This window comes from Magnolia sinica, chromosome 16, assembly GCF_029962835.1.
Source record: "Magnolia sinica isolate HGM2019 chromosome 16, MsV1, whole genome shotgun sequence".
In the NCBI taxonomy this organism is placed as follows: domain Eukaryota; kingdom Viridiplantae; phylum Streptophyta; class Magnoliopsida; order Magnoliales; family Magnoliaceae; genus Magnolia; species Magnolia sinica.
The window spans coordinates 66,430,717-66,454,950 of NC_080588.1; the positions used below are offsets into that span (position 1 = coordinate 66,430,717).

At 40.6% G+C, this 24,234-nt stretch overlaps 1 protein-coding gene across 1 annotated transcript; it reads left to right on the forward strand.

Moving 5' to 3' along the window:
- Positions 1–5,557: 5,557 nt before the first annotated feature.
- On the forward strand, positions 5,558–8,229 carry LOC131229143 (L-type lectin-domain containing receptor kinase IX.1-like). Its single transcript, XM_058225024.1, has one exon. The coding sequence runs from the start codon at positions 6,151–6,153 to the stop codon at positions 8,227–8,229; it is 2,079 nt and encodes a 692-aa protein (XP_058081007.1). The 5' UTR covers positions 5,558–6,150.
- Positions 8,230–24,234: the final 16,005 nt, after the last annotated feature.

A 24,234-nucleotide genomic window follows, 5' to 3' on the forward strand; every position in this document is an offset into this window, starting at 1 on the left:
AAACACAGAAAACTCTTACTAGGCCAAAGACAAGAAAGGCCCATAACTAGTAATAGATGGTAGTAATAGGCAGACGAGAAACAAGCTCCGAAAGAAAGAACGCAAGAGATCTTGCTATAAGATTTGGGCACTGCTAAGAGATGATATGGTCTCGCCCGCGAAAACAACTCAAGTAATAAGCCCCTTAGCTGAGCGTGCAAAAAAATGCATGGGCAAAGAGGACATATCCAGGCATGCTGGTGGAGCATTAAATGTTGGGAGAAAGAATCCTTTCTCGACCACTCATTTAGCCATATCAATTAAAAGAAATATATTGAAAAAATGCAAATCATGACAGAAATTTAGGTGGTACTCTTTTGGTACATCTACGGATTCATGACAATTCATTGGGCTCAAAAGCAAAAAATAAAGAAGCAACTCTCAATATAACTAACGATATCTTTCTCTTTCTAACAATAGTGCTAGTTGGATGAATAAAACATCTCTAATGATCAAGCTCTACACATTCGAATATTTGAATCCTCATTAAGAGCTTCAAGAGGCTTCTAATAATAAAGCTGCAAAACAAAAGAAGATGTAGTCATTTGTCTCTAATTAAGCCCCTAGGCATTAGTGACTCAGGGAGGGATGCGATGATGTCAATCACCGTCTTCCTCAGAGGATATCTACTTCGAATCCATGGAGCTCTCAGAACTCCTTATAGAGCTTTCCTCGAATACACGTTGGATTAAAAGTAGAAATAATTTCTAGTAAATTCAGAATAAATTAATTGTAAAAATGAAATTACAATGCTTTAAATAAGGAACTCAAACTTAGGACGGAGTTTTAGACTCAAACTCAAAATCAAACACTCTAAAAATGTGACTTACTATAAATGGTAAACTAACTATGTATATATGACCTCTATTCTTACTGGACTTCACTGTTTTCGACCAAAAATAGGGTCCAATTTATCCTAACCACGTTATTCTTCTAATTTTTTAAAGTCATTTTCATGTTGAGCACCACTTCTACATCTATCAAAAGTTATACTGTACTAAAACTTATCATTTATAGTAGAAACCAAAATAAATGAGACTTTTGACTGTCAATCTAATGGAATCTTACAAATCCAGCATGAATAACTAGTCATGGTTAGGCTAGTTGCCTAAAGTAGCTTCTCCTACCCCCAAAATCATATATGATATGTCAAAAAACTCATTCCAATTGCGAGATACAAGTATTTTAAGGTTCCAATGGTTCAGATCATTTCTGGGTTCGATCGACCCTCCTCTGGTTCATCTTTGCCATGAAAGTGTCTACGACCCGCTCTACATCACTTACCATACTCTTAGTTTTAATAATCATATTATTTCTAATCTTGCACTTGTAGACCACCAATTCAACGGTGATAATAAATCTAATCGATGAAATGATATTGTGCTATCAATCATCCACCACTTGGCCTTTCATTGGATGGTCAGGATCATTAAGGATATGTACCACTTGTGGAATAGATGGTCTAGATCACAGTATCATTCGCCCTTTAAATACCACGTCAATCCAAAACAATCCAACACTTTAGCATATTGGACAGAGCATTGATCGCATCACATGGCGACATTTGGATAACTTACATGATATTAATGGATAGGCTCAAAGAGTATTTTCACTATTTTTGTGGTGGCCGGTTTCTCTGCAACTCCCTCTAGAATAATTAAGCTTATTCTAGAAGGGTCACGCATGAAGCCACCGTCCGTGTGTTGCATCCAACTAGATGCAGAAAATAAGGCTTGTTCAACCATCATTTGCAGCACTTATTGTAGGTTTTTGGGTGGTTAATTATTATTAATTTTTTACACTGTGGCCCATATAATATTTTGATAGGACTGATATATAAGTGGGCCGGAGAACAGGCGAATAGTCAAGGTGACTAACTTTCATACATGGATGAATACTTCTTGCAGGCAAGTGAATCACATAAGAGAGTAAGCTTTATAGAATAAGCATATGTTACGTAGGTATAGCTTATTTTATAGAATATGTAGCTACAGAAAAGTCCAACTTTATAAACGTTGCAGAGGAACCGGCCTTCAGGAAGTCCATTTCCAGGCTTTCCAACCTCCAAACATATCAAGCAAAACTGACAGGCCAAACATATATACTTGCCTCGTGACTCGACCCAGTTGAACCATCGTAATGTATGTGGTTTTTCCATAGCGTTTCTCCATTTTTCTAGCTCATCTTGGGGAATTAACCAATGAATGAAGTAGATCCAATGCTCAAGTGGACCACACCGTTGAAACATTTCTAAGGACCACCATGATAATTATTTGCCATCCAATTTGCCAATAAGGTTACACATACCTGAAGGAAAAACACCAATATCAGCTTGATTCGAAACTTCCATGGCTCTGAGAAGTTTTCAAATGTGGGCGCGCGTTCAATCCCCATTGTATCCTATGGTGTGGTGATGTAGAGCGGGTCGCAGATAATTTCTTAGCCAAGATGGACCAGAAAGGCCCGATCGGAGATGAAGATGATCCAGACTGTCAGAACTTAAAACGGATGTTTCTCACAAACCAGAATGAGATATCGGATGTAAAATATACGATTTTGGGTAGGACAAGTTACTTTAGCCACCCAACCCAGCATAGTGGGGTTGCGCAAGCCAGATTTGCGAAATACTATCAAATCGGCGATCGTTTCTCTGTTTTAATTCTGTTTTTACTATAAATTATAATTTTATTTTGATTATAAGTCTTCATCCATTAGGCTTTAAGAGTTGTGACCAAAATGAAAAGTACTTGGCATAATCAAGAGAATAGCATGGTGAAGCCAGATAGGACACGATTTTTGGCCAAAAATCTTGCACACTAGTAGACATAAGACCGTCTATAGTACGTTGTGAATTCTAAGTGTTTTAGTTGTAGTTGGATTCTGAAATTTCCTCCATGGCTCAGTATCCCTATTTCAAGGGTCATGAAATTGTTTATTTCATTCACTAATCAATTTCAAATTTAATAGAATTTATTTTCTATTTTGTTGTTCCTTTCCTCCCTCGTGGATTTGAGGAGTCTCCATGAGAAGTCTAGAGAAGTTTTGTGGATTTGGAACACTTATCCCATTGAGGAAGATGGTGCTCAACTTCACATCCTTCCCTTCATCATGTGGTCCACTCGAACTTTGGACCTGGCTCATTTGAGGGCTCATGCGTAAGAAAAAATGAGCTCAAAAACTTGATGGACAAAGCGTGTAAAACACATACATCACAGTGGCCCCAAGGAGTCGGTCACCATCTCAGACTTAGGCATCTCCGTGAAGCCCATATTCAGATTTTTCCGAGATGATCCACAAGCACGATTTTGTCTATTAATTTTTATAATTAGTTGTGAACCGTGGAAATATTCTCTTATTGGCGGTGAGCATTCATTTATATACACCCTCGGACTACGCAACGAGGGAGTTGATTAGGTGCGGCTCCGGCCTCACCCAAGACACAGTGCAGCCCTTACCGTGGGGCTAGCTCGATGTATTTATTCTATATCCACGCTGTCCATCTGTTTGTCAGATCATTTTAGGGCGTGACCAAAATGAAGAAGATCCAAATCTCAGGTCATAGTATAGGAAACAGTGGTGATGAACGCTCTACCATTAAAAACTTCCTAGGGCCCATCATAATATTTTCCTAATTTTTATTTTCCATCCAACCTGTGTATAAGTTCATACAAACCTGGATGAATGGTAAAAATTAGATTGATCCAAAACTTTTGTGGCCCACTAATTGTCAATCATCACTCTTGCCTAAGGTATGGTCCAGCTGAGAACTGGATCTACTTCATTTTTGGGATAATGCCTCAAAATATCTAGAAAAAATTGATGGACGGCGTGGATATAGAATACATGTATCAATGCGAGCCCTAAGCTAAGGGCTGTACCTTCTTTTGTGAGGCCGGGGCCGCACCTAATCCGCTCTGTTTAAGTACACGACAGAGAGACCGTCGGAATTGTTTTGTCATTTTCGTTAAACGTACCAGTAGAAACCGCCACGATGCGCCCTACACATGGCAGGTTGTAAGGAACGTTTAATTATCAATCGGAACCATCCATCTAGTGGGCCCTAATAAGGATTGATTATATTTCCAAAATAAAATTTATGAGACAGCTTTATCCATTACTTCTCTTTGGCGCTTAATACCTTCAATTTCAAGCGTTATTTAGGGGCTGCCAATCCATTGATAGGAATATCTAATAGATGTGATTTTTTAATCAAATGCCATCCATTCTAGGGCCTAATATATGAATGGATCCGATTGGTAAATAAATATATAACTGGTGGTCGGACGGTACCAACAAAGGATGTCTTTAGAATATTCCTATGACGCTCTGCATTACCTGGTTTACGCGGTTCATAAGACAACCCAGTCTGTGGGACCCACTTGGTTGTATACGTAGAATCCACTCCGTCTATTAGGTTTTCTCCTTGATATTATAGCTCAAGCGAAAAAATCAGTTAGACCCATTGTTCAGATATGCCACAGCACATGAAATAATAGGTATGAGATGCCAACCATAGGTTTATGTACGGGGTTACAGTGGTGTGTCTCTCATCAAATCCGTTAATCTGGTGTGAACCACTAAAATGAAATGATGCGAAATTAAATCTTGTAAAAATCTCAAGTGGGTCACACCATGTGAAATAATCCTTTCTAGCAGCAACTTTACATTGAGTTTTTAATAGGGATCATCTTCTTTATGTACGGTCCAAATAATGTTTCTTACCTGATGGACAGAGTGGATTTACTTATACAACAGGGTGGAGCCCGCAGAGCTTGGGTGTTGCACGCGCTGCCTTGAAACAGGTGTTGCAGGCGACTCCGGTCGTTTTTCCGGTAATTACGTACGGTGGTTGCAAACTCGCCTATTTTGGAAACGGATTGGCTACTCCCCCTGCCACCAGCCAATGGCTGATGGTCGGTGCTCTGTGGGCCCACCATGATGTATGTGTTTCATCCATGCCGTCCATATATTTTTCTAGATAATTTTATGTTATGTAACCAAAAATGAGATTTATTTAAATCTCAATTGGACCACATCACTGGAAACAGTGTTGAATGAACGTCGACCATTAAAAACTTTTTGAGAGCCATAAAAGTTTTAGATCAAGCTGATCTTTGTTTTTTTTTTTTTTTTTCCTTCATCTGGGTCTGTATGACCTAATCAACAGATTGGATGTCAAATAAACAGTACAGGGGCCTTAGGAGTATTTTAATGGTGAATATCCAAATCACTATTGTTTTCCTGTGGTGTGGTACACCTGAGATTTATATCCCTCTAATTTTTGGGATAGGGCTCTAAAATGATCTGTAAAAATGGATGAACGGAGTGGATGAAAAACATACATCATGGAGGGGCCCACAGAGAACCGACCACCAGACACCGGGCTGGTGTCAGGGGTAGTAGCCAATCCGTTTCCTTGGAGGTTTCGCTGGAGCACATTTTAAGTTACGTGCAACCTTAACCGCTGGATCGCGATCTTTTTCAGTGATCCAAACCGTCTGCATGAAGTAGTCTCTATCGATTGGGTATCCAGAATCTGTCGGATTTTATTTTCCAACCATTCATTATTCAATGGTCAAGGTGACTGAGGCCAATGATCAAAGGATTAAAAGATTCTAATTAAGGAGTCTCTATCTTTTACTTATCCCCTGTTCAAGATGAGGACAGTCATATAAACAGTTTGGATGATTGAAGATGAACTACATCCAATGGTACAGTAAAAAAGATGGGCGGGAATCTCTATACAATTTCAAATGGAGATTTTAAAAAATCACTTTTGAAATACATCTTCAATTTGGGCAAACTTGCTTTGAACGGAAGATGGGTATCGATCGACCGGCCCTTTGCCATTTCTACGAAGATTAAAAAAAGAAAAAATAAAATAAAAAATGAACCACTTAGGGCTTTAAACACGTCTTCATTAAGCTTTTGACATCATTAGAAAACCAATTTCTCATCTAACATAGAAATAATAATAATAATTACAATACATGATTTAATATCATCCATTCCTCAACCAACCCCAAGCTGAATCTTTCCCTCAAACATCCAAACAAGTCCTCTCTCTCTCTCTCTCTCTCTCTCTCTCTCTCTCTCTCTCAGCATTCAAACATGGCTATCTGTGATCCAAGAACTCATCTCCAATCTCCAAAATCTCTCTTCTCTCGCTTTCAATCATCCATCATCTTGTTCGTCTATCTTCTCCCCTTCGCTACACCAATTTCCTTCAATTTCTCTGAGTTCGGACCAAACACTCAGAACATAACATACCAAGGCGACGCGTTTCCCTCTAACCGAGTCATACAACTCACCAAAAACCAACGTGATGTGCCACTCAACAGTAGCGTTGGTCGATCCATATATGCCCATCCAGTGCACCTTTGGGACTCGGCCACCGGATCCGTCACCGACTTCATGACCCACTTCTCCTTCATCATCAATGCCCTCGATGCATCAAACTACGGTGATGGCCTTGCTTTCTTCCTAGTCCCCAGTGGTTCCGACCTCCCTACTGAATCATCTGGGGGGAACCTTGGCCTATTTAGTGGAAATTCCACTTCCAATTCATCGCAAAATAACATCGTCGCAGTTGAGTTTGACAGTTTTAAAAATGGCTGGGACCCAAGTGATAATCATGTGGGCATCAACGTCAATTCCATCTTGTCTGTGGCGAATGTGACATGGAAGAGCAGTATCAAGAACGGTTCCACCGCGAATGCATGGGTTAGTTACAACGCTTCTACTAAAAATTTAAGTGTCTTTTTAACTTATGCTCAAAATCCGATTTTCGGTGGAAATTCTAGCCTTTGGTATGTTGTTGATTTGAAGGAGATATTACCTGAGTGGATTGACGTCGGGTTCTCGGCTGCAACAGGCAAGTTCGTCGAGATACATAACATTCTTTCATGGGAATTCACTTCAAGTTTGGAGATTGGTGTGGGGGGAAAGAAACAGAAGAAGATAGGATTGGTGGTAGGTTTGCCTGTTGGTGTTAGTGTTTTGATTTGTAGTTTGGGTTTGGTTTGGTTTGTGATGTTTATCAAGAAGAGAAGAGGGAGAATTGAGGAGGATTTGGTCTTTGATGTATCCATGAATGATGAATTTGAGAAGGGAACTGGGCCAAAGAGGTTTTCTTATAAGGAACTAGCTTTAGCTACAAACAACTTCACAGAAGACGGGAAGCTTGGGGAAGGAGGATTTGGAGGGGTTTACAAAGGATTTTTTAGTCAATTAAACATGAACGTTGCCGTTAAGCGGGTTTCAAGAGGATCTCAGCAAGGTAAGAAGGAATATGCATCTGAGGTGAAGATTATAAGCCGGTTGCGACACAGGAATCTGGTGCAACTCATCGGTTGGTGCCACGAACGCGGCGAATTACTTCTTGTCTATGAGCTCATGCCTAATGGGAGCCTTGATTCCCATCTCTTTTGTGGGAAGACCTTGCTAACATGGGGTGTTCGTTACAAAATTGCTCATGGGCTGGCGACTGCATTGCTCTACCTTCATGAAGAGTGGGAGCAATGTGTTGTGCATAGGGATATCAAATCCAGCAATGTGATGTTGGATTCAGGTTTCAATGCAAAGCTTGGAGATTTCGGGCTGGCGAGACTTGTAGACCATGAGCTAGGTTCGCAGACAACCGTGCTAGCTGGGACCATGGGCTACCTGGCACCTGAATGTGTTACAACAGGCAAGGCTAGTAAAGAGTCGGACGTCTATAGCTTCGGCATCGTTGCCTTAGAAATTGCATGTGGGAGAAGGCCTGTTGAATTGAGAGCGGAACCAATTAAGGTAAGAATGGTGGAGTGGGTGTGGGATCTCTATGGAAGAGGAAGGCTTCTTGAAGCTGCTGACCAGAGACTAAGTATGGAATTCGAAGAGAAACAGATGGAATGCTTGATGGTGGTGGGGCTATGGTGTGCCCACCCTGATTTCAATTTCAGGCCGTCAATTAAACAAGTGATCAATGTCCTTAATTTCGAAGCCCCGCTTCCAAGCCTTCCATCACAGATGCCGGTGCCTATGTATTTCGCACCTCCCATGAATATGTGTAGATTTTCTTATGCATCGTCCGGCGTTGTTACAAATTCTGAGAGAGACCCAAGTCGATGTTCATGTAGTAGTTGCACTACGTATTCATCGAAATGGAATGTCTCCACAGGTTCTCCCTCTACAGCTCTCTTGAAATAATGGATGGTAAGCACAAAACTTACATATTCTATGGTTGTAAATTATTTTTTTAGGTAGATAATTAATAATAATGCATGAATGATAATACAATGCTTTGGTTGTAATTTGAATATAGGTTATGTTCCAACACTTCCGTCGACAGCTAGAACCGAAGCCTGCAACGGCATTATTCTAGGCACATCGAGGACGATTGCAGATGAGGTTGGAGTCGAGTATCTCTAATGCCAGTTTCGCTAATCGAGCTTAAATGAATGGAGATGTGATCTTTTCTATCTAATCTCTATTAGAATTTTTAGTTTCAAAATGACTAAGAACTTAGGTTTACAGCTTTTGTATTTATTATTATTATTATTCTTATAATATTAAGCTTGCTTCACTGCCAAAACAGATTTTGTTAACCTTCACCTCTTGGATGGAACCGAGCCATCCATTAGATTGGCCACCTTGGATATATATGAGCTGCTGTTCGCTAAAGCTACAGCGATTGGATGGTCTGAAGAGTCTAAACAATTCAAAAGGTCATTGTGGGCAATAGAGAGGTGGGCAATCCAGTCTGGATTTAGGGCCCGTTTGGCCGGGGTGGATTGTAAGGGATTGAATGGTACTTAGGGTGGATGGGATGGATTCCTAGGTAATGATGGTGTTGTCAGTGGATTGTCTTGAGATCCATGGGATTGTTCTATCCCTAGATTGTTATATCCAGCCTGTTTGGCACGCCCAGCCAATTCCGGGATTAAACCTTCCCATCCCTTCCAATCCCTCCAACCAAACACGTTCTTGGCAAATTTGAACGGATTAGGGTGGATTGGATGGGATTTAAAGGTAAAGATGGTGTTGTCAGCAGATTGTCTTAAGATCCATAGGATTGGATCAGATCACCGACTCTGGTTGGCACGCCCTACCAATCCCGGGATTTAACCTCCATTCCCTTCCAAAACCATCCAATCCCTTCCAATCCGACCGGCCAAAGGGGCCCTTAGGGAAATGGAATATCCAAGAGATGACCTTCTAACGGACGGCTCAGATCAATTAGTACGTTCACCAGGCCAGTTAGTGTAGGTGATGGCTGGTGAAGTTTACCATTCACCAATGTGATGAAGGGTGGGAAACACCTTGGAAGAAGATTGTTGCATTCATGTAAACGGTGTTGTTAGGCCAGAAACTTGGACCGGGCTCAAGCCGAACCAACCCGAATATTCATGGTCAATCCGACTAGATTTGGCCCCTCTTCAAGAAGAATTTTGGGTCATCCGTAATAAGATTGTTTCTATCAACGGTCAGGATCAAATTTCGTCATCCAAATTCAGATATGTGAGTTGGGTTGGTTTGAGTAGTATGAAAATTGGTCGGGTTCAGGTTGTTGAGGTCCGGTTGAGTTAACATATATATGAGCTTTTGGGAATGGGTCAAACCCGACCCGACCCAATCAACAGTAGTGCCTGTAAAATACCTTAGGGCCCGTTTGGATGTAGCGTCGAACTAGGCTTCGAAGATGAAGACGATAATCGTGGGTATCTTGGACAATAGGTCCAAACGGGCTCTTTAGGGTTCTTGTTTAAATTCTATAGGTCCACATGAATGCCAGCTTGACTAAGGGTAATGTTGAAAAGGAATCTTGACCGTCCATGTCCTACGGGCTCTATGTGTGTCAACGGAACAAGTTTGGGAGAGGCCAGACACTTAAGGCCCAACGCCCAGACCAAGCAATTCATGGGCCTAGCATAATAGGCTTGGGCTCTGGGCCCAACCCAGAAAAAAATGACAAAACCCATGTTTACTATTTGAAGGTTCCTAATCTATCCATTGAACAAGTGGTTTTATACGCATTAACAACGAAGTAAACAATGATAGGGCGTTTGGGGACCATAAGTTATTTTACATAAATCAAATTATGCCTCAAGTAGCTTATCTTGGTTTGTATTAATTTAATGGATAAGTATGTTTTATGAGCAACATACTTATCATCCAGAAAGCATAGAGGTATCGTTGGTTTCCAATATCACATAAGTAGGCCCAATCTTTGATGTGGACCGTTCATTATGTTGGGCCACCTTGGCCCTGTCTTCAATGTGAATCGTTCATCGTGTGAGGGCTACCTTCAATGTGGACTATCCACCTTGTGAGACCCACCTTCGATACGGGCCACCCATCATGCATGGCCCAACTTCAAAGTGCATCATCATTCGATTAGGGCCACCTTGGATGTGGATCATTCATCATTAGGGGCTTGCCTTTGATGTGAACTGTCCACATGTGGGGCCCACCATCAATATTATTGTTCATCATGCGGGGCCCACATTTGATATCCACTACCCATCATGTGGAGCCCACTTTTGATATGGATTGTCAATCATATGTGCCCCACCTTTGATGTGGACTATCCATCATGTGAGTCGTCCATCATACGGGATCCACCTTGGATGTGGTCCATTCATCATTGACACCTTTGATGTGTATTATCCATTATGTGAGGCCCACCTTGACATGGATCATCCATCATGTGAGACCACCATCAAAATAAATTGTCCTTCATGTGGGGCTTACCTTCAACGTCCACCACCCATTATGTGGAGCCCACTTTGATGTGGGCCATCTATCATGTGGGATCAACCTACGATGTGGGCTGTCCATCATGCGGGGCCTGCCTTGGATGTGGGCCATTTATCATTATAAGCTGACCTTTCACGTGGACTGTCCATTTTGTAGGGCCCACCTTGATGTAGGTCATCCATCATGTGGGGCTCACCTTCAATGATATTGTCCATCATGTGGGGCCTCCAATATCCCCCACCCCTCACATGGAAACCACTTTGATATGGACCGTCCATCATGTGGCCTCATCTTCAATGTGGGTCATCCATCATGTAAAGTTTGCTTTCGATGTAGGCCATCTATCATGTGGGGCCTACCTTTGATATGGTTCATCTATAATGTAGTGTCCAACTTTGATGTGGACCCTTCATTGCCTAGGTCCTAACTTGGATGCGGACTACCCATCACGTGGGACCTCTGACATGACCATCTATCACATGAGAGAGAGAAGTTAAATGTTGAAAAGCAAAAAAATAAAAATTTACGGGATAAAGTAACTTTGCTTTATAATAGTGCTTATCAAATTAACATAGGTTTTAAAAAAATAAACTTATTAACTTAACATAAGTTAAAAAGTTAGAAATGATTAGCTTGATCCCCATATATGAAATTTATTGGGTTTTGCTCAAAAAAAAAAAAAAAAGAGTTAGAATTGCTCTACATTTAAAATGCCTAAACGAATATTGGAATTGACTGTTTGTAGGATACAAAACGTGCATATAAAGTCAGGTTAAGCTAGACCAGGCTTGTCATGTCTGAGTCCAACTAAAATGACTTGAGCTTAAGCCCGGTCCAAATCCAGGTCGAGCTCACTGGGCCACCAGCCAGCCAGGTCGCTAGCTAATGGGCGCAGCTTAAGTGTTACCTCGGTAACAGCTTAGCGGATGCTACCCTCACTGTAGGGACCACCTTGATCATATGTTGTATATCCACTCGGTCCATCAGTTTTTGCATCCATGTCTCAGGTGGACTACACCACAAGAAACATTGATGATTGAACATTCACCATTAAAAACATTGATGATTGAACATTCACCATTAAAAACCTCCCAAGACCCACTGTAAGCAGATCCATAATGTTTATTTGTCATCCAACTTGTTGATAAGGTCAACTAGAACTACATAAAGGGAAAATATAAATATTAGATTGATACAAAACTTTTGTGACCTATAAAAAGCCTTTAATGTGTTGACATATATGGAGCCACATCTAGGTGCCGCACGACCGGCCGTGGGCCCTGCTTGATTAGTCGTGGACTAGCTCGACTCAAAGTCCAGCGAGCACCAGTTTTTTGGATCCGAGGTGCTCGACCGGTCGTGGGGTCCGCTCGACCGGTCGTGAAGTCTGCTCGACCAGTCGTGGTTATACAAATTCGTTTCCGAATCTGATGCAGACTGTGGAAAATTGAGTCACCTTTCGCAAGGGTACGAAAAGGTGTCAAAACTATAAATTGGGGTCCCTAGGGCTATTCTAGGGTTAAAGTGAATATTGAAAAATATTTCTAAGGTGTCGGCAGGGGATTTTCTTGGTACTTCCAAGGGAAAGGTTAGTATATTGCCTTGTAATCTTCATTTTTAATTCATAGTGGAAGTTTGCATCCGTGGTTTTTTATCTGAGTTTGGGGATTTTTCCACGTATATTTTGTCTTGTGGTTTATTTGGATTGCTTTGATCTGTTTCTAGTTTATATTTCTTCTTGTTTATCGTTTGTGGGTGAGACTTGAGATTGGATCTTGGTTCACTGCGTTGTTGGCATACTGCGCAACAACTGGTATCAGAGCTATTGGTTTAGTTCTATTGGAAGCGATGACGGAAGAAGGGAAAACTAGAATTAAAAAGTTTAATGGTTCAAACTTTGCCTTCTGGAAGATGCAGATAGAGGATTATCTGTATCAGAAGGACTTTTATATTCCTCTAGGAGGAAAAGAGAAGAAACCAGATAAGATGACAGATGATGAATGGTTTTTATTGGATCGGAAGGCTTTAGGAACGATCCGACTCTCTGTCTAATAGTATCGCCTTCAATATATCCAAGATGAAAACCACAAAAGAATTAATGGAAGCTTTAACCACCATGTATGAAAACCCTCAGCATCCAACAAGGTTCATCTTATGAAACAACTATTCAACATAAAGATGTCAGATGGTGGGAGCGTGGCTGAACATCTAAACGAGTTCAATACAGTCACGGGCCAGTTAGAATCCGTAGGCATTATTTTGAGGATGAGGTCAGGCGTTATTGATCTTGTCTAGTTTACCAGACAGTTGGGATGGTTTGGTGATTGCTGTGAGCAATTCTTCAGGGTTGACAAAGCTGAAATTTGATGCTGTGGCCGGTCTAATTCTCAGTGAAGAATCTAGAAGAAAGGCATATGAGTTTCTGGGGGTTCAGGGAATGCTCTAAGGCCGTGTTTGGGCAACTGTGTTAGGGCAGAATACATCGGATGGAATTACGGCAACAGCCACATTTATGACTTGCAGTGGATTGTCTTGGGATAGTGGTATACACCTCTATCCCAGGACTAGTCCTCGTTATGTTTGGATTTCATGGGATTGCTTCCAACCCATGGGATATTTGAGTGGGGTTGTTTGGATTGCCCATGGGATACAAGTGGGTTTATTTAACCGTTTTGACTGCTTCCCAACCTCCAATCTCTGTCTAGTAAGAGGCATCCCCCCTGCGCACAATAACATCACGGAGGCCAGAATCACCATCGTTGCCCTCCTAAACTTGCGCAGCCATGGTCGACGACAATAACATCCAGCGACCGCTTCTCTCTCTCTCTCTCTCTCTCTCTCTCTCTCTCTCTCTCTCAAAGAAAAGCGTTCTTCACCATGCAGCGCTCTTTAACGCTGATGGCGCTAACGTCCGCTCCCTTTTAGGCCAAGGACTTGAAGGAGAGGATGTGGTGTGAAATCTGCTGCTGAAAAATCCAATGGAACTGCCCTTTCATATCATTTGACGGTGGAGATTTTTTGTTTCCCTCACTCTTACCCTCTTCTTCTACCTTCCTTTGTCTTTTTACACCGATGGTGGGTAAAATGGGCAGAAAAAGATGGTAGTAGGAAATGCACCTCGGCGATTTCCGGCGTTTGTCATTTTGAGGATGGGATGGTGATGTGTTCTTCTTCAACTCTAGCTCTTATCTGATACAAAATTACAGTACTACCCTCTTGCTCATTTTAATACCCCTGTATCACGTGATCCCTATTCTGCCCTTCTCGAGATATTTGATACTCTGGCAGTGTGTGATAGATGGTACTCAGGCACTCGGGACTTGCATACGTGGCATAATGAAACTAAAATATAAATTGTCACCATATTTCGGAAATCATACTTTTTTGGCAACATTAATCATACTTTAAACTGTCACCATATTGCCTCAGTGCCTGCATATTAATCATAATAGTCTGCTAGAGTACAAAAGTTTTTCCTCTCTCGCTGTACTAACACGTGCACGAAACAACGCCGCTTATCTAGTGAACAACGGACGAAAGAATAGATGGTCAAGCATTACAATGCCCATATTCAACGTCCCTGTTTAGCGCATGGAGTGGACCCACTGATTATAGCAAAAGGCGTTTAGGGCTACTTGATGAGCGAATTGGATTTGGTACACGTGTCTCGTGTAAGGACACGTGAGGGCTGATGAGATGAAAAGTTAACTGGTGCCCGTGCACCTCCTCGAGGAGTGACGCAATATCCATGCCCGTCCAAAGACCGTCTGTTCCCCAACGCCAGATCGTCTGAATCCCTTTCTTCTGACATACGTATTGTGGTGTGAAAGATAATACGAGATGAAGCGTTGCCCAAACATGTAAGGGATGGAAACAGGGTGGATTTTACAATTCCACCCCTCATATTCTACCCTAACGCAGTTGCCCAAACACGGCCTAAACGTTGAAGGAAGAGGAAGATCGCTGAACAAAGGAAGCAATAAACACGGGCATTCTAAGTCGAGGAAGAAGTCCAAGGGACCGAAAGACAAAGACGAGTGTTAGCATTGCAGCAAGAAGGGGCACATGAAATGTGATTGCAAGGCGCTCAAGAAACAAGAAGGAAGCTCTCAAGGTGGGAAGGATTCAGTGAATCTATCTGAGGAGAGTGACATAGAGGCGTTGATCTTGTCTCTTGATGCAAGGAATGAGTCTTGAGTTATAGACTCGGATGCTTCGTTTCATGCCACTTCGTGTAAGAAAATTCTGCGTGTTTACATGTCAGGTAACTTTAAGAGAGTCTACCTGGGTGATGATGAGCTCTGCAGTATTGTTGGAAAGAGAGACGTTCATATAAATCAGAAAGACAGAACGACGTTGAAATTGAAGGATGTTAGATATATACTTAGTTTGAGAAGGAATCTAATCTCAATGGGGCAGTTGGCCGATATCAGTAATGTGATGACATGCACCAGTGATTCCTGAAAGATCACAAAAGGTGCCTTAGTGATATCTTGAGGCAAAAAGGAAGGTACTTTGTACGTGACTTCAGGATCGTATAGTTCACTTACAGTCACATCAACTGGAGTAAATGGACAGTTATGGCATCAGAGGTTGAGACATATGAGTGAGAAAGGGATGAAAGTGTTATTGTCAAAGGAGAAGCTACCAGGGCTGAAGTATATTGACTTGGAATTCTGCGAGGACTGCGCGTATGGCAAGCAGAAGAGGGTAAATTTGAAGAAGACAAGACACACTCCAAAGACACATCTGTTGGAGCTTGTACACACTGATGTGTGGGGACCAGCACAGGTATCATCTCTTGGTGGCTCATGTTATTTTGTTTCTTTTATCAATGATGCTAGTAGAAAACTGTGGATTTATTTCTTAAAGCACAAATATGATGTATTTGATGTATTTAAGAAATGAAAAGTTATGGTAGAAAATGAGATAGGTAGAACAATAAAATATCTCAAATCTAATAATGGGGGAGAGTATTATAATAAGAGATTTGATGAGTATTGTGTAGCAAATGGAATGAAACATTAGAAAATAATTTCAGGGACACCACAACAGAATGGTGTGGCTGAGCGCATTAACAGAACCATCCCTAAGCGCGCCAGGAGCATGAGGTTATTGCAGGGTTGCCTAAGACTTTTTGGGCAGATGCTGTGAATACTGTCGCATATCTCATCAATAGAAGTCCGTCAACACCATTGGATGATAAGCTACCAGAAGAAACGTGGACTGGGAAAGAAGTGAACCTTGCACATCTCAAAGTATTCGGTTGCACTTCATATGTTCACATTGATGTAGAGCACAGAACAAGCTGGATGCGAAGTCCAAGAGATGCACGTTTATAGATTATGGGCAGCATGATTTTGGCTACAGGTTTTGGGATGCAGAAAATAGAAAAATCATCAGAAATAAGGATGTTGTCTTCAATGAAAAAGTAATGCATAAGGACAGTGTGAATGAAAATAAGGCCGAGGAGAAATAATTCGTAGAGATGGAAGAGTTACTAGACACGGGTATTACAGTGCCACAAGATGATCATGCACAGGAGCATTATGAGGCAGATCCGCATACACCGGTTATGAGGAGGTCTACTCGAGAGAGAAGGCCCATGGTCTGATACTCACCCTCCTTAAATTATCTACTGCTGACAGAAAATGGTGAGCGAGAGTATTTTGAAAAGGTGTTATAGTTAGATACACGGGTTAAGTGGGAGCAGGCCATAGATGATAAGATAAACTCTCTTGAGTCTAATTGCACATGGGAGCTAGTCACTCTACCCAAGGGTAAGAAAGCTCTTCATAACAAGTGAGTTTACAGACTGAAAAAGGAACACGATGGTTCGAAACAGTACAAGGCTAGATTGGTTGTGAAAGGGTTTCAACAAAAAGCAGGTATCGATTTCACTGAAATATTTTCACCCACGGTGAAAATGTCTATGAATCGCATGGTCTCGAGTATAGTGGCTATAGAAGACTTACATCTAGAGCAGTTAGATGTTAAGACAGCCTTTCTTCATGGGGACCTTGAAGAAGAGATATACATGCATCAGCCGACAGGATACGTGGCACCAGGAAAGGAGAACAAGGTGTGTAGACTGAAGAAGAGTTTATATGGCCTGAAACAAGCCCCGAGGCAGTAGTACAAGAAGTTTGACAGTTTCATGTTGGGAAACAGTTTTAGGAGATGTCATGCGGACCACTGTTGTTACTTAAAAAAGTTTGATACGTCGTACATCATCCTTCTTCTGTACGCTGATGATATGCTTGTGGTCGGTTCAACCATAAAGGACATCTCAGATCTCAAAAGACAACTGTCTAGAGAATTTGTCATGAAGGATTTAGGAGCAGCAAAACAAATCCTAGGAATGAGGATAAAGTGTGACAGGAAAAACAAGAAATTGGTTTTATCACAGGCAGAGTACATAGCCAAGGTACTTGATCGATTCAATATGGGATATGTTAAGCCGGTTAGCACTCCATTAGCCAACTACTTCAAGCTATCTAAGGAGCAAGGTGCAAAGATGTAGGAGGAACGGGACTACATGGTTAAAGTCTCATACGCGTTAGCAATTGGGAGTCTCATGTATGCTATGGTGGGCATGAGGCCAAACATTACTCAAGCAGTGGGAGTTGTTAACAGGTTCATGAACAACCCCAGGAAGGAACATTAGGAAGCTATGAAGTGGATCCTTAAATACTTGGTAGGTATTAAGGATGTAAGGTTGTATTATGGTAGATCGAAAATCAAGCTATAAGGCTACGTGAATTCAGATTTAGCAGGAGATATCGACAGCAGAAGAAGCAGTACAGGTTATGTCTTTACTCTGGGTAGTATTGCAGTCAGTTGGGTCTCTTAGTTACAAAAGATAGTATCTATTAGTACAACAAAAGCAGAATATGTTACGGTTACAAAAGCATGCAAGGAGATGGTGTGGATGCAAGGTTTTATGGAAAAGTTGAGTAAGAAGCAAGCAGATTGCAAGTTATATAGTGACAGTCAGAGTGCAATACACTTGGCTAAGAATTCAGTCTTTCATTCAAGGACCAAGCATATTGTCATCAGATATCACTTCATACATTCGTTACTGGAAGATGGATCGATTGCACTAGAAAAGATTCATAGAAGTGAGAATCCTGCGAATATGCTGACCAAGGCGGTCACATGGAAGAAGCTGAAGCTTTGTTCAGCTTTGATTAGTCTTCAGGCTTGAAGACGGGGAGGTGATGTACTTCGAATGTAGAAGACAAAGGCTTATGGCGATGTGTCTTCAAGTAGAAAATTGTTGAGATATGGAGTCACATCTAGGGGTCGCACGACCAGTCGTGGGCCTTGCTCGACCAGTCGTAGCCCCCTGCTCAACCAGTCGTGGACTGGCTCGACTTAAAGTCCAGCGAGCATCAGTTTTTTGAGTCCGAGGTGCTCGACCAGTCGTGGCCCATGCTCGACCAGTCGTGAGGTCTGCTCGACCGGTCGTGGTTACGCAGATTCGTTTCCGAATCTGATGCGGACTGCGGAAAATTGAGTAGCCTTTCGCAAGGGTGCGAAAGGAAAGTTGCCAAAACTATAAATTGGGGTCCCTAGGGCTATTTTAGGGTTAAGGTGAATATTGAAAAATATTTCTAAGGTGTGAGCAAGGGATTTTCTCTATACTTTTAAGGGAGAGGTTAGTATATTGCTTTGTAATCTTCGTTTTTCCTTCATAGTGGAAGTTTGCATCCGTAGTTTTTTACCCTAGTTTGAAATTTTTCCAAATATATCTTGTCTTGTGGTTTGTTTGGATTGCTTTGATCTGTTTCTAGTTTATATTTCTTCTTATTTATCATTTGTGGGTGAGACTTGAGATTGGATCTTGGTTCACTGCGTTGTTGGCGTGCTGTGCAACATAATGGTCATTCACTAATTTTTCCAATGGTGTGGTCGACTAGATATTTGGATCTGCTTAAGTTTTTGGACAATGTCTTTAAGTAAGCTAAAAAAAACAGATGGCCAATATGGATATGTGACGTAGAGAAGGACCTGAAAAGGTTGATCATCTTCCTTGATCGATAAACACCTTGAATTCACAAGGTCCTCTTAAATCTACAAGAGAAAATAGAATAGTTTCTAGAGAATTTATTGATTGAATGAAAATTAATTTTAGACAATGAGTTTAACATCCTTTTAAATAACCCTAAAGAAATCCTATAAACGTAATCAAAGAGTTCTAATCAAATAAGGAAACAAATTCTGAAAAACATATAAATTTTTGTCGTCAGTCAACCTATCATCATCCTGTCAAGTCCACAGGTCAAAACAACCAAAAAGTGTGTAGAGATTTAAACCAGAAATTCTGTGATTTTCAACCTATCGACCTAGCGAACAGTGCTTCGACCTATCTAAACTGATTAAAAACTAGCTAGCAAGTAATCTGGAACATTATTTCAACTTTTCGAACAGTATTTCAACTTACCTAAACTGACAAAAATCAGCTAGCAAGCAATCTGGAATTTCTGGTAGAATTTTGACATGTCAACCACAAAGGTCGACTTGTCGAAACTATGTTGAATTTTGTCAATTTCTCACTGGGCTTCTTCCGGTCCATGTGTGTTAAGAATGTGCTTGATCCTCATCTTACATCAATATGAAACACATTCATCAAGGTCAACCCCACATGGTAATGGTAAGCCCCACACAATAATGACAACACTCACTAAGTTGTTACCCAGTAACAATTAATCCACTCCCTTGGCTATTTGACACCCTTTACTCTCTTTTTTTTTTGGAATATTTATATTTCATGGATACCTTGGAGTCATCTTCTTCTTGACCATGATATAATAAAAGATAAAATGATAATAAAAATATAAAAAAATAAAAAAAAATCTTACTAGCTACTAGCCTCTATCATCCCATAAAAATTAAAAATAAAAATAAAGAAAAAAACTTTCAAGAGTACCTTTCTTTCTTTCTTTCTTTTTTCCCTTCCTCCAACAAAACCACTAAAGAACTCACAAATTTCACAATTAGGTTTTTAATTTATAAATCATCATTCCTAACCGATCAAAGGGCTATAAACCTTCGATTTTACTGATCCTTGAGGTCCCTAGAGCCCATCAGAACCATCCCATAACTTCATATCAAAGAAAGAAGCCTCGAGCCGAGTTTTGCCATTAATGGTTGGGTTGTCTTGCTCATTTGAATGACAACTGTTCGATCCTGTTAATACAAATCTAAGGATCTAAAATGATCACAAGATGAACCACAAAGACATTAATTAAGCTCTCTGATCCTATCAAGAGCCATTGTGAGAAAATATTTCATAACAAATCCTAAGATTTGCATGAAAGCCACATGCAAACCAGGTTGAAGAGAGGAACATTGAGAGAGAAAGGAGAGATTGAGAGAAATTTTTGAGAGAGAGAGAGAGAGAGAGAGAGAGAGAGAGAGAGAGAGAGAGAGAAACTCGAATTGAGTTAAATTAAGGCAAGTTCTAATCCAACCAGAACATTATTTGGATAGTTTAGAAAGGTTGAAGAGAGGAGGAGAAGGAGTGGGAAAGAAGAAAAATCAAAGCTGAAGAAGTTATTTGAGTCAACCCAGCGAGTTAACCCATTGAGTCAACTTAGATCCAAATTGGGTCCGTTTGAAGTGAAAGAGAGTCGTTTACAAGTGAATGATTCATCTCATGTATTTCCTTGTTGATTTTCCTTAAAATTGTTTCCAAATTATATGTAAACTTTAAATTATCGAATTACCTTCTAGTTACATGTTTGGAAATCCTAGGTAAGGGAACCAATTTTCCAATTCCCTCCTTTAATAGGTAGCTCTCCTTCCTAGTCATGCAAAATAAAATCCTACGTAAGGGATTCATCCTTTAACTTCTTTCTTCATTAGGTTTGTAGATGTAGATTGTTGATTTTATATATATATAATCATGCGTATTAGGATTGTTGAAATTCTTAACCCTCAACAAACCCAAATTAGCCATAGGCATTAAAAATTCAAATTTAATACTATTGTTAATTTGTGTGTTTTACGGAAGCACATTCAACGAAGATAGAACAATACAATAAAGTAGAATAAGCAAATAAAAAAGCAAGCAACCACAAACACAATATACTTTTACGAGAAAACCTTAAGAAAATTATAACATAAAGCGACGGAAATTAACCCATTATAATCAAAGCCTTAAAATTACACCACTCACCTTCTTTGATACAGACAAAACCTGAATCTCTCATTGTGATATGCACGTAGGAAAACCCTAGCCCCTTAAGAAAATCCATTCTCAAGCCTTTACAAGTATTTAGAACCCTCTCACCTTTCAAAACTCTTGCCCTTAAAGAGAAAATACTTGCATTAACAAGCCTTAATCATGATCAGGCTTGAATACTGCGATTTATGCTAATCTGTGTAACATGTTCGGTCAAACTAGATATAACCTTTAGTCAAACTGAACCAACTTGACTAACTTTTTAGTCAAATTGAAAATATGCAAATTTTCACTGTGTGCAACCTGAGAATCTACCCAATTTTTTATTCAATAAAAAATGGCCTCAGTAGAATCGAGACATGACTTCTCTGCACAACAAATTGACATAATACAAGGCATCCTGTATGACAATCTCCACGTTAACTTGCATTATGCCAAGTCACCCTGAAGACCTCCCTTTTAACCTTCACCTTGATCATATACCGCTTTCTATATTCTCTACCTAGAACGTATCTCCATCAGCAGCCTTATGCAAGGGTGCCCAATCTCATCAATGGCTGGAGAGATTTATCAAGAATAGGTAGTGCTTGAACATTTCTCTGGTCACCGGCTTTATCAACATGTCCGCGGTATTCTTATCCATATGGATCTGTTAAAACAGAATCTCTCTTGAAGCAATAAGTTCACGTATTTTATAGAACCTCACGTCAATGTGCTTGGTTTTCACTTAATATATCAGATTCATTGCCAGATAGATAACGCTTTGACTATCACAATGCAACCGAATTGCCTCCTGCTCAACTTGTGTTCTTTTATCAGATCTTTCAATCACAATGCCTCCTTTGACGTCTCCATCACAACCAAATATTTCGCCCCAGTTTTATACAACTTTATCATAAATTATATCACAGATGTCCAAAATACCATTTCGCCTGCTAATGTGAAAATATATCCATAATTAATAGACCTCTTATTGTCCAGACCACCCACATAATTTGAATCCACGTAGCCTATAACTCTACCTAAAGCTCTATATCCTCTAAACATGATCACAGTGTCGATTGTGCCCCTAAGATACTTGAGAATTTACTTAATAACATTCCAATGTCTTTTCCTATATTCTTCATATATCTACTTATCATACCGAGTGCCTGTGAGATATCTGGCCCCATATAAACCATTGTATACATGAGACTCCTCACCACACTAACGTACGACACTCACGACATATCTGAAATCTCTTCTTCTATACTTAGACACAATTTCGTTAACAACTTAAAGTGCCATACTAGAGGCGTGTTAAGTCACTTAGCACCTTTCATGTGGAACCTCTAGCACCTTTTACATAACCTTTCTGAGAAAGCCACATCTTCCTAAACTCTTTATTTCTTATATTATGCAAACACCTAATTAAAACTCTTTATTTTTTAGCATAAAGGTGGGAGCACATCACCTATAACTTTATTTATATGGCTAAATAATTATACAAATCATTTATGTCCACAACCAAATAATTAGGCATTACTTATTATATAAAACTAATGTACAACTAAGGAAAACAACACCCAAGAAATTACAAGAGCAAGCTATGAAAAGGGTTAAATCAAGCACTGCAAGTCTTGAGCTGAAAGCCAAGCCAATGGTGGAAAACAGGGTAGGGACAAGAAGAAAGAATTCTAAAATAAGAACTTTTAAATAAAAAGAATTCTATCATCTTTGGGGCCAGTGTAACCTATGGCCTCCAAGCACAAAACAACCTATTTAACTCCCATCAAGAAAAGGATCCTCGCTCTTGGTTGGGTGGTTGGCTCTCGGGAGTTTCAACACGCGGTCAAGGGTTCGAGTGCCCATTGGTGGTGATAAGCCCACTACAAAAAAATAAAAAAAAAAAAAAACACTCCCTCGAGAAAGTGGTATCATGCATCAATATACTTGCTTTGCATGTTTGCGGTGAGAGTGACTTAGTGGGAGGCCTGGATCTTGCACAAATGTCCAGAAGTAGCACGTGTGCTGCTTAATCACTTCTTTTACCATCTCCTCGTAGGAATCGCCCAACCACCTACTCAGGTCACAAACAAGACAAAACCTGGCGGGTTTTACAACGCTCCAGCGTTGTTATTTGTACCGTACCGTGAGATAGAGCCGGAAAAACCGTTATATGGTAGAGCCATGTCTTTAGAGGACACGTGGCAAGGTTAATATCAATCAGGCCCACCCATACACTGTCACCAGGACAGATGGCTGAGATTTTACAAATAAAACTCACGAGAAGATCCTATCCGTTACTTTTCTACAATTTATCCCACTGCATATTTGAGCATTAACTCTTTTTGCTTTCAACCGTCAGTTTAATGGCCACAGATCAGATGGATAGGATTGTCTAATAGGAGTGACTTTTTACAGATAAGCCATCCATGCTAGGGCCTTGCATATGGACATACATGATTTTCACATCACCATGCCCTGTACCCTCCGAAGAGATGCATCTACTATGGTTGCTCCGGCTCCATTGTATCATCGACTCAATACCGTTAGGTTTTCAGTTTGTGAAAGTGGGGCCCATTTTTCACTAATCCATAGTATCAAGGTTAGCTCTGTCAATGGCCCATGAATCAAAAATCTCTTAGATGTAATGATCTTAAACCGTTCATTAAGCAGCCAGGAGGAATACTCGCATTGGTTTCCATATATCCGGTCGAAGGCCAAAGATTCTACGGCAAGGATCTTCCAATTTTGGAGATATTTAGCGTGTGGGCCAAATTAGATTAACGTTTTAGATCACTTAATTATGAGCCCTACCTATACGGACTTAATAATGAAGCATACTGTTCATCGTCTCCGCCCGAGCATTAAGTGACATCCCGTGCAACTGCTGCCAGCTATGAAAAGTGACAACCTACTGTATATATAAAACAAGGGTTTTTTACAATAAATTTCGTTTCGAGGATTTGTATTTTTCCAAATGATGCCTTCGGTGACCGATATTCCCGGCAGCGCTTTCAAGAGGAGAAATTACATTACTGTCCTCCTTTGCATATTTTTAACCGGATCGTTGAAAATCGTGAACTGTGGTAGGGGTGTACATCTAGTCCAACCGAGTCGAGCAGGCCTCAGCTTGACTCGGCTCAGCCACTAGCTGACCTCAGCTTGAACTTGGGTTGGCTCAGTCCTCGAGCCTGATTGGCCAGCTCGGCTCAATACGGTCAGCAGCTCAAGTCAGTTTGAGCCGAGTTCAAGTCAAGTACACATTTGCAGCATTTTCACAA